The sequence below is a fragment of the Salvelinus fontinalis genome, chromosome 24, assembly GCF_029448725.1.
Source record: "Salvelinus fontinalis isolate EN_2023a chromosome 24, ASM2944872v1, whole genome shotgun sequence".
Taxonomy (NCBI): Eukaryota; Metazoa; Chordata; class Actinopteri; order Salmoniformes; family Salmonidae; genus Salvelinus; species Salvelinus fontinalis.
Genome location: NC_074688.1, coordinates 25,241,247 through 25,255,215, shown reverse-complemented (window position 1 = coordinate 25,255,215; position 13,969 = coordinate 25,241,247). Strand labels below are relative to the sequence as shown.

The 13,969-nt window shown below is 53.4% G+C and overlaps 1 protein-coding gene across 1 annotated transcript; it reads right to left on the bottom strand.

The window, feature by feature from the left end:
- Window positions 1-8,650: 8,650 nt before the first annotated feature.
- Window positions 8,651-13,507, bottom strand: LOC129822499 (uncharacterized). Its single transcript, XM_055880817.1, has 3 exons — window positions 12,116-13,507; window positions 9,266-12,020; window positions 8,651-9,168 (listed from the first exon to the last, which is right to left on the bottom strand). The coding sequence occupies exons 1-3, from the start codon at window positions 13,505-13,507 to the stop codon at window positions 8,651-8,653; spliced, it is 4,665 nt and encodes a 1,554-aa protein (XP_055736792.1).
- Between the last annotated feature and the right edge of the window lie 462 nt (window positions 13,508-13,969).

Here is a 13,969-nt window from a genome sequence, read left to right as displayed (position 1 = left end):
TTGCTCTTTATTTAGCCATTTTACATATAAAACCTTATTTACATATAAAACCTTATTTTATGCAGCATACCACCCTGCATACCACTGCTGGCTTGCTTCTGAAGCTAAGCAGGGTTGGTCCTGGTCAGTCCCTGGATGGGAGACCAGATGCTGCTGGAAGTGGTGTTGGAGCGCCAGTAGGAGGCACTCTTTCCTCTGGTCTAAAAAAATATCCCAATGCCCCAGGGCAGTGATTGGGGACACTGCCCTGTGTAGGGTGTTGTCTTTCGGATGGGACGTTAAACGGGTGTCCTGACTCTCTGAGGTCATTAAAGATCCCATGGCACTTATCGTAAGAGTATGGGTGTTAACCCCGGTGTCCTGGCTAAAAATTCCCAATCCTGCCCTCAAACCATCATGGTCACCTAATAATCCCCAGTTTACAATTGGCTCGTTCATCCCTCTCCTCTCTCCTGTAACTATTCCTGTAACGGCGGTCCTCCTCCTCTTCGACCGAAAAGGAGGAGTACCGTCGTTACAGAATCACCCACCAAATCTCCAGAACCAAGCAGCGGAGTAGATGGAGTAAGGGACAGGAAAAGAAGGAGGAATGGACTTGGGACGATATATTGGACGGGAAAGGTTGCTACACATGGGAGGAGATCCTGGCTGGTAGGGATCGCCTCCCATGGGAACAGCTGGAGGCACTGAGGAGAGCAGAGGCTACCGGAGAGAGGAACCGGAGTTATGAGGGAACGCGTCTGGCACGGAAGCCCAAAAAGCCCGTGAGTAACACCCAAACATTTCTTGGGGGGGGGGGCTAAGAGGTAGTGGGCCAAGGGTAGGTAGGAGACCTGCGCCCACTTCCCAGGCTTACCGTGGAGAGCGGGAGTACGGGCAGGCGCCGTGTTACGCAGTAGAGCGCACGGTGTCTCCTGTACGAGTGCATAGCCCAGTGCGGGTTATTCCACCTCCCCGCACTGGTAGGGCTAGATTGGGTATTGAGCCAGGTGTCATGAGGCCGGCTCAACGCGTCTGGTCTCCAGTGCGTCTCCTCGGGCCGGCATACATGGCACCTGCCTTACGCATGGTTTCCCCGGTTCGCCTACATAGGCCGGTGCGGGTTATTCCACCTCCCCGCACTGGTCGGGCGACCGGGAGCATTCAACCAGGTAAGGTTGGGCAGGCTCAATGCTCAAGAGTGCCAGTACGCCTCCACGGTCCGGTATTTCCGGCGCCACCTCCCCGCCCCAGCCTAGTACGTACAGTGCCTACATTACGCACTAGGCTACCAGTGCGTCTCCTGAGCCCTGTTCCTCCTCCATGCACTCTCCCTGTAGTGCGTGTATCCAGTTCGGTGCCTCCAGTTCCGGCACCACGCACTAAGCCTCCTGTGCGTCTCCAGAGCCCTGTACACACTGTATCTTCTCCCCCTACTAATCCTGATGTGCTTGTCCTCAGCCCGGTGTCACCAGTGCCGGTACCACGCATCAGGTATAGAGTGGGCTTTGAGAGTACAGTGTGCCCTGTCCCTGCTCCCCGCACTAGTATGAAGGTGCGTATCCTTAGCCCGGTGCCTCCAGTTCCGGCACCACGCACCAGGTCTACAGTGCGCCTTATCCGGCCAGAGCCATCCGTCTCACCAGCGCCATCTGAGCCATCCGTCTCCCCAGCGCCATCTGAGCCATCCGTCTCCCCAGCGCCATCTGAGCCATCCGTCTCCCCAGCGCCGTCTGAGCCATCCGTCTGCAATGAGCCTGCAAAGCCGCCCGTCTGCCATGAGCCTGCAAAGCCGCCCGTCTGCCATGAGCCTACAGAGCCGTCCGCCAGACAGGAGCCACTAGAGCCGCCCGCCAGACAGGAGCCGCTAGAGCCGCCCGCCAGACAGGAGCCGCTAGAGCCGCCCGTCAGACAGGATCTGCCAGAGCCGCCAACCAGACAGGATCTGCCAGAGCCGCCAACCAGACAGGATCTGCCAGAGCCGCCAACCAGACAGGATCTGCCAGAGCCGCCAACCAGACAGGATCTGTCAGAGCCGCCAACCAGACAGGATCTGCCAGAGCCGCCAACCAGACAGGATCTGCCATAGCCGCCAACCAGACAGGATCTGCCAGAGCCGCCAACCAGACAGGATCTGCCAGAGCCGCCAGCGAGCCATGAGCAGCCAGAGCCGTCAGAGAGCCATGAGCGTCGAGAGCCGTCAGCCTGCCATGAGCGTCGAGAGCCGTCAGCCAGCCATGAGCGTCGAGAGCCGTCAGCCAGCCATGAGCGTCGAGAGCCGTCAGCCAGCCATGAGCGTCGAGAGCCGTCAGCCAGCCATGAGCGTCGAGAGCCGTCAGTCAGCCATGAGCTGCCCTTCAGCCAGAAACGGCTATTTACCCAGAACTGCCCCTCAGTCCAGAGCTGTCTCTCTGTCCGGAGCTGCCTTTCAGTCCGGAGTTGCCCCTCTATTATGATCTCCCTCTCTATCTTGATCTACCTCTTTTTTCTTATCTATCCCTCTGTCTTGATTTATCCCTCTGTCCCGGTGCTGTCCCTGTCATGGATTTTACAAAGAGGATTTTGTGGGATATGGGTGGACATTTTTAGGGGTAGATGGAGGTTGGGATTGACTATGGTGGGGTGGGGACCTCGCCCGGAGCCTGAGCCACCACCGTGGTCAGATGCCCACCCAGACCCTCCCCTAGACTTTGTGCTGGTGCGCCCGGAGTTCGCACCTTATGGGGGGGGTTATGTCACGTTCCTGACCTATTTATGTTAGTTTGTTATGTGTGTTAGTTGGTCAGGACGTGAGGTTGGGTGGGCATTCTATGTTTTCTGTTTCTGTGTTGGTTTTGGGTTGCCTGGTATGGCTCTTAATTAGAGGCAGGTGTTTGGCGTTCCTCTAATTAAGAGTCATATTTAGGTAGGCGTTGTCACAGTGTTCGTTGTGGGTGATTGTCTTCCGTGTCTGTGTAATTGTTTGCACCATACGGGACTGTTACGGTTTGTTCGGTTTATGTAGTCTAATTGTCCTATTCGTGCGTTCTTATTGTTTTATGTAAGTTCGTCGTATAGGTCTGTCTTCACCGTTTTGTTGTTTTGTTAGTTTATACAAGTTCGTGTCTTTGTTAAATAAATATGTGTTCAAACTTCGCTGCGCCTTGGTTCCCTCAATACTCCTCCTTTTCGGTCGAAGAGGAGGAGGACCGCCGTTACAATTCCCCAGGTCGTTGCTGCAAATGAGAACGTGTTCTCAGTCAATTTACCTGGTAAAATAACGGTAAAATAAAAAATAAAATAAAAAAAACATTTGTTCATCAGAAATTGTGAATAACTCACCACATGTTAATGAGAAAGGTGTGCTTGAAAGGATGCACATAACTGCAATGTTGGTTGTATTGGAGAGTCCCAGTCTTAAATAATTTTCCACACACAGTCTGTGCCTGTATATAGTTTTCATGCTAGTGAGGGCTGAGAATCCACTCTCACATAGGTACGTGGTTGCAAAGGGCATCAGTGTCTTAACAGCACGATTTGCCAAGGCAGGATACTCTGAGTGCAGCCCAATCCAGAAATCCGGCAGTGGCTTCTGATTAAATTCAATTTTCACAGAACCGCTTGTTGCAATTTCGATGAGGCTCTCTTGTTCAGATATCGGTAAGTGGACTGCAGGCAGGGCATGAAAGGGATAACGAATCCAGTTGTTTGTGTCATCTGTTTCGGGAAAGTACCTTTCTAATTGCGCACCCAACTCACTCATAGCCCAGTGCGGGTTATTCCACCTCCCCGCACTGGTAGGGCTAGATTGGGTATTGAGCCAGGTGTCATGAGGCCGGCTCAACGCGTCTGGTCTCCAGTGCGTCTCCTCGGGCCGGCATACATGGCACCTGCCTTACGCATGGTTTCCCCGGTTCGCCTACATAGGCCGGTGCGGGTTATTCCACCTCCCCGCACTGGTCGGGCGACCGGGAGCATTCAACCAGGTAAGGTTGGGCAGGCTCAATGCTCAAGAGTGCCAGTACGCCTCCACGGTCCGGTATTTCCGGCGCCACCTCCCCGCCCCAGCCTAGTACGTACAGTCCCTACATTACGCACTAGGCTACCAGTGCGTCTCCTGAGCCCTGTTCCTCCTCCATGCACTCTCCCTGTAGTGCGTGTATCCAGTTCGGTGCCTCCAGTTCCGGCACCACGCACTAAGCCTCCTGTGCGTCTCCAGAGCCCTGTACACACTGTATCTTCTCCCCCTACTAATCCTGATGTGCTTGTCCTCAGCCCGGTGTCACCAGTGCCGGTACCACGCATCAGGTATAGAGTGGGCTTTGAGAGTACAGTGTGCCCTGTCCCTGCTCCCCGCACTAGTATGAAGGTGCGTATCCTTAGCCCGGTGCCTCCAGTTCCGGCACCACGCACCAGGTCTACAGTGCGCCTTATCCGGCCAGAGCCATCCGTCTCACCAGCGCCATCTGAGCCATCCGTCTCCCCAGCGCCATCTGAGCCATCCGTCTCCCCAGCGCCGTCTGAGCCATCCGTCTGCAATGAGCCTGCAAAGCCGCCCGTCTGCCATGAGCCTGCAAAGCCGCCCGTCTGCCATGAGCCTACAGAGCCGTCCGCCAGACAGGAGCCGCTAGAGCCGCCCGCCAGACAGGAGCCGCTAGAGCCGCCCGCCAGACAGGAGCCGCTAGAGCCGCCCGTCAGACAGGATCTGCTAGAGCCCCCAACCAGACAGGATCTGCCAGAGCCGCCAACCAGACAGGATCTGCCAGAGCCGCCAACCAGACAGGATCTGTCATAGCCGCCAACCAGACAGGATCTGCCAGAGCCGCCAACCAGACAGGATCTGCCCTAGCCGCCAACCAGACAGGATCTGCCAGAGCCGCCAACCAGACAGGATCTGCCAGAGCCGCCAGCGAGCCATGAGCAGCCAGAGCCGTCAGAGAGCCATGAGCGTCGAGAGCCGTCAGCCTGCCATGAGCGTCGAGAGCCGTCAGCCAACCATGAGCGTCGAGAGCCGTCAGCCAGCCATGAGCGTCGAGAGCCGTCAGCCAGCCATGAGCGTCGAGAGCCGTCAGCCAGCCATGAGCGTCGAGAGCCGTCAGCCAGCCATGAGCGTCGAGAGCCGTCAGCCAGCCATGAGCGTCGAGAGCCGTCAGTCAGCCATGAGCTGCCCTTCAGCCAGAAACGGCTATTTACCCAGAACTGCCCCTCAGTCCAGAGCTGTCTCTCTGTCCGGAGCTGCCTTTCAGTCCGGAGTTGCCCCTCTATTATGATCTCCCTCTCTATCTTGATCTACCTCTTTTTTCTTATCTATCCCTCTGTCTTGATTTATCCCTCTGTCCCGGTGCTGTCCCTGTCATGGATTTTACAAAGAGGATTTTGTGGGATATGGGTGGACATTTTTAGGGGTAGATGGAGGTTGGGATTGACTATGGTGGGGTGGGGACCTCGCCCGGAGCCTGAGCCACCACCGTGGTCAGATGCCCACCCAGACCCTCCCCTAGACTTTGTGCTGGTGCGCCCGGAGTTCGCACCTTATGGGGGGGGTTATGTCACGTTCCTGACCTATTTATGTTAGTTTGTTATGTGTGTTAGTTGGTCAGGACGTGAGGTTGGGTGGGCATTCTATGTTTTCTGTTTCTGTGTTGGTTTTGGGTTGCCTGGTATGGCTCTTAATTAGAGGCAGGTGTTTGGCGTTCCTCTAATTAAGAGTCATATTTAGGTAGGCGTTGTCACAGTGTTCGTTGTGGGTGATTGTCTTCCGTGTCTGTGTAATTGTTTGCACCATACGGGACTGTTACGGTTTGTTCGGTTTATGTAGTCTAATTGTCCTATTCGTGCGTTCTTATTGTTTTATGTAAGTTCGTCGTATAGGTCTGTCTTCACCGTTTTGTTGTTTTGTTAGTTTATACAAGTTCGTGTCTTTGTTAAATAAATATGTGTTCAAACTTCGCTGAGCCTTGGTTCCCTCAATACTCCTCCTTTTCGGTCGAAGAGGAGGAGGACCGTCGTTACAATTCCCCAGGTCGTTGCTGCAAATGAGAACGTGTTCTCAGTCAATTTACCTGGTAAAATAACGGTAAAATAAAAAATAAAATAAAAAAAACATTTGTTCATCAGAAATTGTGAATAACTCACCACATGTTAATGAGAAAGGTGTGCTTGAAAGGATGCACATAACTGCAATGTTGGTTGTATTGGAGAGTCCCAGTCTTAAATAATTTTCCACACACAGTCTGTGCCTGTATATAGTTTTCATGCTAGTGAGGGCTGAGAATCCACTCTCACATAGGTACGTGGTTGCAAAGGGCATCAGTGTCTTAACAGCACGATTTGCCAAGGCAGGATACTCTGAGTGCAGCCCAATCCAGAAATCCGGCAGTGGCTTCTGATTAAATTCAATTTTCACAGAACCGCTTGTTGCAATTTCGATGAGGCTCTCTTGTTCAGATATCGGTAAGTGGACTGCAGGCAGGGCATGAAAGGGATAACGAATCCAGTTGTTTGTGTCATCTGTTTCGGGAAAGTACCTTTCTAATTGCGCACCCAACTCACTCATGTGCTTCGCTATATCACATTGACATTGTACGTAAGCTTGTTCATTTGCACCCAAAAAATCATACAATGATGGAAAGACCTGTGTGTTGTCCTTGTTAATGCAGACAGAGAAGAGCTCCAACTTCTTAATCATAGCCTCAATTTTGTCCCGCACATTGAATATAGTTGCGGAGAGTCCCTTTAATCCTAGATTCAGATCATTCAGGCGAGAAAAAACATCACCCAGATAGGCCAGTTGTGTGAGAAACTCGTCATCATGCAAGCAATAAAAAGAAAAACGTGTCAATACTTTGCCCCTAGTAAAAGCATTACATGGTCGCTGCCCATTTCATTGCATAGTGCAGGAAATACACAAGGCCTTCCTTTAACAAAGTTAACCATTTTCACTGTAGAGTCCAAAACGTCTTTCAAGCAAGCTATCAGGCATTCCCTTGGCAGCAAGAGCTTCTCGGTGGATGCTGCAGTGTACTCAAGGGGCGTCGGGAGCAACTGCTTGCACGCACGGTACCACTCCACTATGTCTCCCTGTCATGGCTTTTGCGCCATCAGTACAGATACCAACACATCACCTAAGTCCACTTGATGTCACAAAGCTGTCCAGTACTTTAACAATATCCTCTCCTGTAGTCCTGGTTTCCAGTGGTTTGCAGAAGAGGATGTCTTCCTTATTTGATGCCCTATAAACATAACAGACATATACCAGGAGCTGTGCCAGGCCCGCCACGTCTGTTGACTCATCCAACTGTAACACATAGAATTCACTGGCTTGTATGCGAAGCAGTAATTGTTTCAAAACCTCTTTTGCCATGTCACTGATGTGTCGTGAAACAGTGTTGTTTGATGAAGGCATTGTCTGTATAGTTTTTTGATCCTTTTCCCTCGGAATTGTCCCAGCCATATCCACGGCAGCAGGAAGGATCAAGTCCTCCACAATAGTATGGGGCTTGCCTGTCCTAGCCACTCCGTAGTTCACTATATAAGACGCTTCTAGCCCATTCTTATTAATGGTATCTGATGCTATTATACATGTCTTACTACTCGAAAGTTGTCTTAATTCTTGCTTATTTTCCAAATTGGCCCGTTTTGTTTTAAAATGTCTGCGCAAGAGTGAAGGTTTCATCAAGTTGTGAGATCGTCATTTTGCACCTATAACACACTGTGGCTGGGGAAAGGCACTACTCTCAAAAGTAAACCACAAATCAATGTAGTTCTCATCATATCTGCGCCTCTTCGATGGTCCAACTGTTCGGTGCTTTCCATGGTAAAAGGGCAGTCGCTCTTCGGCTGCATCAGATTCACAACTGTCAGTGTCAATGCTAGCTGGGCTAACAACAAATGCAGATCAACTTGTGTTGTCGACAAGTGCAGGTGTAGTACTACCAGTAGAGCTGGTATGTGTCTCTATGGCCGTGGGCCCTACTTTTTTTAAACCATTTATCAATTTTCAAGCAAACGAAATGAGCAGCAGCTACGTTTGGCCACATACAGACCGTTACTGGAAGCGAGAGAGTAACGGTTAATGTGATTGGATGTTAATTATTTGACTAGGCTACCTGTAGTTGACATTGTGTTGTTATTTCGCTGAACACTAACGTTAGATGGTTTCATTTTATTTTTGGCAGTGAAACGAGGCTACTCAGGCGAGAAAAAACTCCCCCAAATGTATAGCCCAGTTGAAAAATATAAATGGACTGTTTGGAAATGTTATTTTTGATTTATATATATATATTTAAATAAAAAATATTGTAATGACCCGGCTGGGTCATAAAAGGAAAAGAGACGGACTCTAGGTGTGCAGGTCAGAACACAGGTTTATTCCTAAACTGGGCTATTGTTCAGGCCACAGCCCACGCCGCTAAATGCCGAACGTACACAATTATACCATGTCGAGTTAAGGGTCACTCTCATAGGAACAGATCAAGGCCCCGAACAGAAGAGAGAGAGATGAGACAGTAATCCCTATTTATGCATTTCCAAACCCCGCGGGATTACCCATCATACCCCCCCAACCTTTCCATCTGTCCTGACATATTTAACCCCTGCTAGTAGCCGTGAGAACCATAACACATCCACAAACACAGAACACAATACCGGGTCGTTACATAGCCCCCCCCTTTCTAAACCCTAGCCCCTAGGGTTACACAACAAAATCCCTAAAACGACCCGGAGGTCGCATCAGTCTCTTGGGCCGCCCCGTGACTCTCACCGGTGAACCCCCAGAACACTCCTCTGCCCCAATGTCATTTCCAGCGCCCTCCGAAGAAGCAGCCCCCTCCCCAGGCTCAGGTTGCGCTAGAGTCTCCTCGTTAGACTGTTCCCGTGGGCTCACATCAGAGACCTCACTCCCATTCCCTACCGTTTTCCTCCCTCTGTAGGGTGCCAATCGATCCCGGTGGACCACCACCTTCCTGCTCAGTAGGGGGACCTCCACCCGGTATGTCACCTCCCCCACTCTCTCTATCACCAGACACGGCCCCACCCATGCACTGTCCAGCTTTGGGCACCGCCCCTTCTTGCACTTGGGGTTGTGAAGCCACACACATTCTCCCGCTCCAAAGTGCCTCCCCCTAGCGCGCGAGTCGTAGTGGCGCTTTTGGCGCACCCCTGCGTTCTCGAGTTGCTCTCTTGCGAAGTGTGAGCCGCTTCTAACCGGTTCTGCAGACGACACACATAGTTCGGGCCAGGCAAAACCCCGTCGTCATTATCAGGAGGGTGGCCAAACGTCAGTTCGGCTGGGGTGCGGCTGGGGTGCGCAACTCACGACCTAACATTAGTAGTGCTGGGGAGCACGCAGTCGATTCTTGAACAGCCGACCTACACGCCATAAGAATAAACGATAAGTGGGTGTCCCAATCTCTCTGGTGTTTTGAGGTAACGAAGGCCAGCTGCTGTGCTAATGTTCTGTTAAATCTTTCCACCAGCCCATCACTCTGGGGGTGAAGCGGAGTAGTGCGCGTCTTCTCCGCGCCTAACCGTCTACACAACTCTGAGAACACCCGTGACTCAAAGTTTCTCCCCTGGTCGCTGTGAATAGACTGTGGCACCCCAAACCGACTGATTATTCTCCCCACCAACGCATCAGCTACTGTCTCTGCCTCCTGGTCTGGGAGAGCGTAAGCCTCCGGCCACTTGGTGAAGTAGTCCATAGCGGTTAGAATCCACCTGTTACCGCTGTCTGTGGTTGGAAACGGCCCTACTATGTCTACCCCCAGTCTCTCCATGGGCTCCCCTACTGGGAATTGTTGTAGGAGGGCGTGTGACTGACCTGGAGGTCCTTTTTTAGCAGCACACTCGTCGCACTGCCTACAAAAGTCCTCAACATCCCTCCTGTGCCTGGCCCTATAGAAGCCTTTACGCACGCGCTTTAACGTTTTGGAGACCCCAAAATGCCCTGCGCCTACTCCCCCATGAAGCTGCTGTAACACGCTCCCCTGCAGCCTTTTGGGCACCACTACCTGCCACGTAATTTCTCCAGTCGCTGGCTTTTTCCACCCCCTCTGGAGCACTCCCTCAGCCACTCTAAGGACTGTGAATTTAGCCCACAGTCCTTTGGTGACTGGTGATAGAGGGGCTACTTCCCCCCACGGCGGTCGTCTTCTCTCTTCCACCCACCGCAGCACAGGACGCAGCTCTGCGTCCTCCTCCTGGCGACGCCTCCACTCCCCAACGTCCACAGCCTCAAGCTCCCGGCACTCTGTCACACTCAGCTGACTCACCGTGGCGGTGACTCCCTCCTCCCTGCACAGTTCTCTCTCTCGCTCCACCCATTTGGCGCAGTACCCACAGCCATCCTCAGCACACGGGCGGCGGGACAAGGCGTCTGCATTGCTGTGGCGAAGGCCGGCTCTGTGCTCCACCTGGAAGTCGTAGGGTTGCAGCTCCTCCAGCCAGCGGGCAATCTGACCCTCTGGCTCCTTGAAGGAGAGAAGCCACTGCAGGGCGGAGTGATCCGTCCGGACCACAAACGGCAGGCCCCCCAGGTAGTACTTGAAATGGCGTACTGCTGCCACGACAGCCAAAAGCTCTCTCCTTGTCACGCAGTAGCGTTTTTCAGCCTTATCAAAAGTTCTGCTGTAATAAGCTACTACGTGTTGCCCATCAGGACCACGCTGAGCCAGCACAGCCCCCAAACCCTCATTGCTTGCGTCGGTGTCCAGGATGAACGGACGGTTCGGGTCTGGTGAGGCCAGGACAGGGGCCTCCATCAGGGCACGTTTGAGGGCCTCAAACGCCCGCTGGTGCTCTTCGGTCCACTGAAAAACAGTGTCCTCCTTGAGAAGGTGGTTCAAAGGAGCCGCTACCCCCGCAAACCCCTTCACAAACCTACGATAGTAGGATGCCAGCCCCAGGAAGCTCTTAATCTCTTTTTTCCCCCATGGAACTGGCCACCCCCTCACAGCCTCTACTTTGTCTGGCATCGTACTGATGCCCTCACCACCCAGCTGATGCCCCAGGAACGCCACCTCCCTTTGCATGAAATGGCACTTTCCCGGATGTAATTTTAGCCCCGCCCCCGAGATCCTCTCCAACACTCGCCTAATTGCCCCCAGTGCCCCCTCAAACGATGTGCCGTGCACCAATATGTAGTCTAGGTACACAACACACTCGTCTCTCGGAACCCCCGCCAGCACTCTGTCCATGAGCCTCTCAAAGGTGGCAGGAGCATTACAGAGCCCGAAGCACAGCACCTTGAACTGCCAATGGCCCCTATCTGTGGAGAAGGCCGTTTTTTCACATGCCCCTGGCGAGAGGGGCACCTGCCAGTAGCCACTGCGCAGATCAAGGGAGGAGAACCACGAGGACCCTCTCACGTGGTCTAGCGACTCATCAATCCTCGGTAGGGGATAAGAGTCTTTAGTGGTGACAGAATTTAGGCCCCTGTAGTCAACACAAAACCTAAGTTTACCCCCTTTCTTAGGCACCATGACGACCGACGCGGACCATGGGCTATCTGATGGCTCAATGAAATCAGCCCGCAACATGTCAAAAATAGCTGTGTCTGCTGCTTCCCTCCTGGCAAGGGGAATACGACGGGGCCGAATTTTAATGGGTCGGGCGTCCCCAGTGTCTATTTCGTGCTGAACTAGGTGCGTTTGTCCTACCTCATCTTCCCTCCAAGCAAAGCTATCTTTAAAGTCCAACAGCAGCTGCTTTAACTGTCTCTGTTGTCTCTCATCCAGACCCTGACAGTTCCTCAGCCACACAGCCTCGACGGCGTCGATAGCTTCCTCCTTCCCCCCGTCGCGCTGATGGGGTGAAGGAGCCAGTGTGTTTTGGGCTACTGGGCTGCCTGTGCTTGCACCATTATGGGGAGTGAAGGCCGTCGCCGCCGGAGACAGCAGCTGGGATGGCACAACGACCAAGGGAGCAGCCGGGATGACCGGTGGAGTTTCTGCAAGCTTGGAGGAAGACGGAGGGACAGCCCTGCCCCCTGCCCGCCCTCCCGAAGGCGACATTCCCACTGTGGGACCCCCCGACAGCCTCAAAGTGCCCGACGCTAAGTCCAACTGAGCCCCACAGTTTTTCAAAAAGTCCATTCCCAGTATACAGGGTCCTGCACCGCTGCTACCCACACCGGACACCCCACAGTTCTCCCCCCCACAGTCACAGATAGCTGACACTTCCCTAACATGGGGGCTAGCTCCCCCGTGACAGTCCGTAGCTGGACATGGGTCGGCTCCACCCGCACCCCAACAGGTAGTATGTCTGGTCTCACCAGGGTTACTGTAGAGCCCGTGTCGACCAGGGCCAAACATTCCACCCCCTCTACCTTGACGATGACATTGCAGAAGTCCCCAACGGTGGTACGTCCCACCACAACTACCGGACTAGGAAACACGGCGGCAGCTACACCCTGGGGGAGCAGGTCCCCACCCTCTTGTCTGCGCTGTTGGGTACCTCTTTTGCTTACGACAGCGGGTTCTCGCGCAGGGGGCAGCGCGGGCCCGCCCCCGAACCCACTGTCGTTTCCCTGGTGACGGGAGAATCTGCCACACTCCCGCTGAATGTGGCCAGGCTGGCCACAACCCCAGCAGACAATAGGAGTCGAGCTGACACTGCGACGTTGCCTGGAGCCCCTCTCCATGACAAGCGAAGCAGTCTTGACTAGCCCGCCCAACTCGTCAACCCACTCTGGTTTTGTGACCCCTGGCACCCCAGCCACCGCTGCTCTCACCTCTGGTTGACTGGCGACTTCCACTCGCACTCCCTCACCCCAGATCAGCTCCCTCTTCCTGGCTATCTCCACTGCAGCCCGCAGAGATGGTGGGTCCGCCATCTGAACATACTTATCCAGTTCGGTGGAAGAGCGCGCTTTAATAAAACTGTCCCGTGCCAGCTCGTCTTGCACCCCAATCGGCATAGTTGCATAAGCCCGCCTGGTCAGGCTCAGAATACCACTTGCCAACGCCTTTAATGATTCCCCCTGAAGTCTCTTTTTGTTACTCAGTTCAATCCGCAGCATGTTGGGCTGCGCGTCGCTGCCGAAACGGCCCCCCAATGCCTCCACTAGCGCACCGTAGTCGCCCCTCTCGTCTGGGGCTAGCGTTAACAGGCATTCCGACGCCTCCTCTGCCAGGCTCAGGGCAAGCTGTAACGCTTTCGTCTCGTCAGACCACCTCCCGGCTCTAGCCAACAACTCGAATTGAGTGAAAAAAACTTCCCATGTACCTTGTCCATTGAACTTTGGTAGTTTAGCCGCTACCGTGGCTAATGGCAATAGGCCGCTGCCATCTCTGTTTACATAAGCAGGCCCAGCCAATTCCGCACCCGGTGACGTCGATATCCCCGTCGCCGTGACGTCTGCTCTCGAGCGGTGTGAAGGAAAACCCGCCAGTTCTGTCATCTTGCTGACTGACAATTTAACTTCCGCCATGTGGCTCTCCAGCTCTTCTACGGCAGTCGCCGCCTGACCCTCCCGACCGGGTACCCTCGAGCCCACAACGGACACTTTGTCCGACTCTTCCTTAATTTTCCACCTCGCCCCAGGCATCATGACCGTAGATGCGAGTCACGCTAAAGCCAACCCGGCCTATACTGAACAGCTAACTCGCCTAGTCTCGATCCCGTAGTTCGAAAGCACTTCTGACACCAATGTAATGACCCGGCTGGGTCATAAAAGGAAAAGAGACGGACTCTAGGTGTGCAGGTCAGAACACAGGTTTATTCCTAAACTGGGCTATTGTTCAGGCCACAGCCCACACCGCTAAATGCCGAACGTACACAATTATACCATGTCGAGTTAAGGGTCACTCTCATAGGAACAGATCAAGGCCCCGAACAGAAGAGAGAGAGATGAGACAGTAATCCCTATTTATGCATTTCCAAACCCCGCGGGATTACCCATCATACCCCCCCAACCTTTCCATCTGTCCTGACATATTTAACCCCTGCTAGTATCCATGAGAACCATAACACACCCACAAACACAGAACACAATACCGGGTCGTTACAATAT

Coding starts and splice junctions, on each gene's coding strand:
- LOC129822499 (XM_055880817.1), bottom strand. CDS start 13,507: ATGATGCCTGGGGCGAGGTGGAAAATTAAGGAAGAGTCGGACAAAGTG. Junction 12,021..12,115: donor AGTGTCAGCTATCTGTGACT/GTGGGGGGGAGA, acceptor TGTGGGGCTCAG/TTGGACTTAGCGTCGGGCAC. Junction 9,169..9,265: donor AATGTTAGGTCGTGAGTTGC/GCACCCCAGCCG, acceptor TGTCGTCTGCAG/AACCGGTTAGAAGCGGCTCA.